Raw genomic sequence first — 480 nt, forward strand, 5'->3', positions numbered from 1 at the left:
TGTGAAATTTCTGTCCATGGCTGTGCAGGATCCCCTGTGCAATAGCGCCCCATTGGAGGCCTAGAGCAGCAATGAAGAAATTGAAACCCACACCGCTGAAGCCATACTTCTTCAGAAAGGTCATCAGGAAGCCAAACCCAACAAATATCATAACATGCACATCTTGGAATACTGGAAAAGAACAGAAGAAAAAAAAACGCATTAGAGAGAATGAAGAAAGTGTTATATCATAGTACATTCCACTTATTAAATGCTACTACGTTTGCATAAAACACTGAAAAAAGAGAGAATTAACTGGGAAACAAAAGGCTCATTCCACCACTAGCTTGACGAAGTCACCAGCCATGAGACCTTGGCAAGTAATTCAGTATTTGAGCCTTTTTGGGGAAAACTATACACTGTCACCCCAGTGTGACTTTCAGCTTCTTCTTGAAGAATTTTTCATTATTTCTCACTTGAGGAAAGCTTTGCAGAGCACAG

General features: G+C 40.6%; 1 protein-coding gene across 1 annotated transcript in view; it reads right to left on the reverse strand.

The window, feature by feature from the left end:
* Positions 1–202, reverse strand: part of LOC103583926 (ammonium transporter Rh type A-like) — a gene marked incomplete at its 3' end in the record, with an annotated part of 6,492 nt that extends 6,290 nt beyond the window's left edge. Inside the window, exon 1 of the mRNA XM_008565103.1 lies at positions 8–202. Coding sequence (XP_008563325.1) covers positions 8–202 — 195 coding nt within the window. The remainder of the gene's footprint in view (positions 1–7) is intronic.
* Positions 203–480: the final 278 nt, after the last annotated feature.

The sequence above is a fragment of the Galeopterus variegatus genome, unplaced genomic scaffold (genome assembly GCF_000696425.1).
Source record: "Galeopterus variegatus unplaced genomic scaffold, G_variegatus-3.0.2 Scaffold30614, whole genome shotgun sequence".
In the NCBI taxonomy this organism is placed as follows: domain Eukaryota; kingdom Metazoa; phylum Chordata; class Mammalia; order Dermoptera; family Cynocephalidae; genus Galeopterus; species Galeopterus variegatus.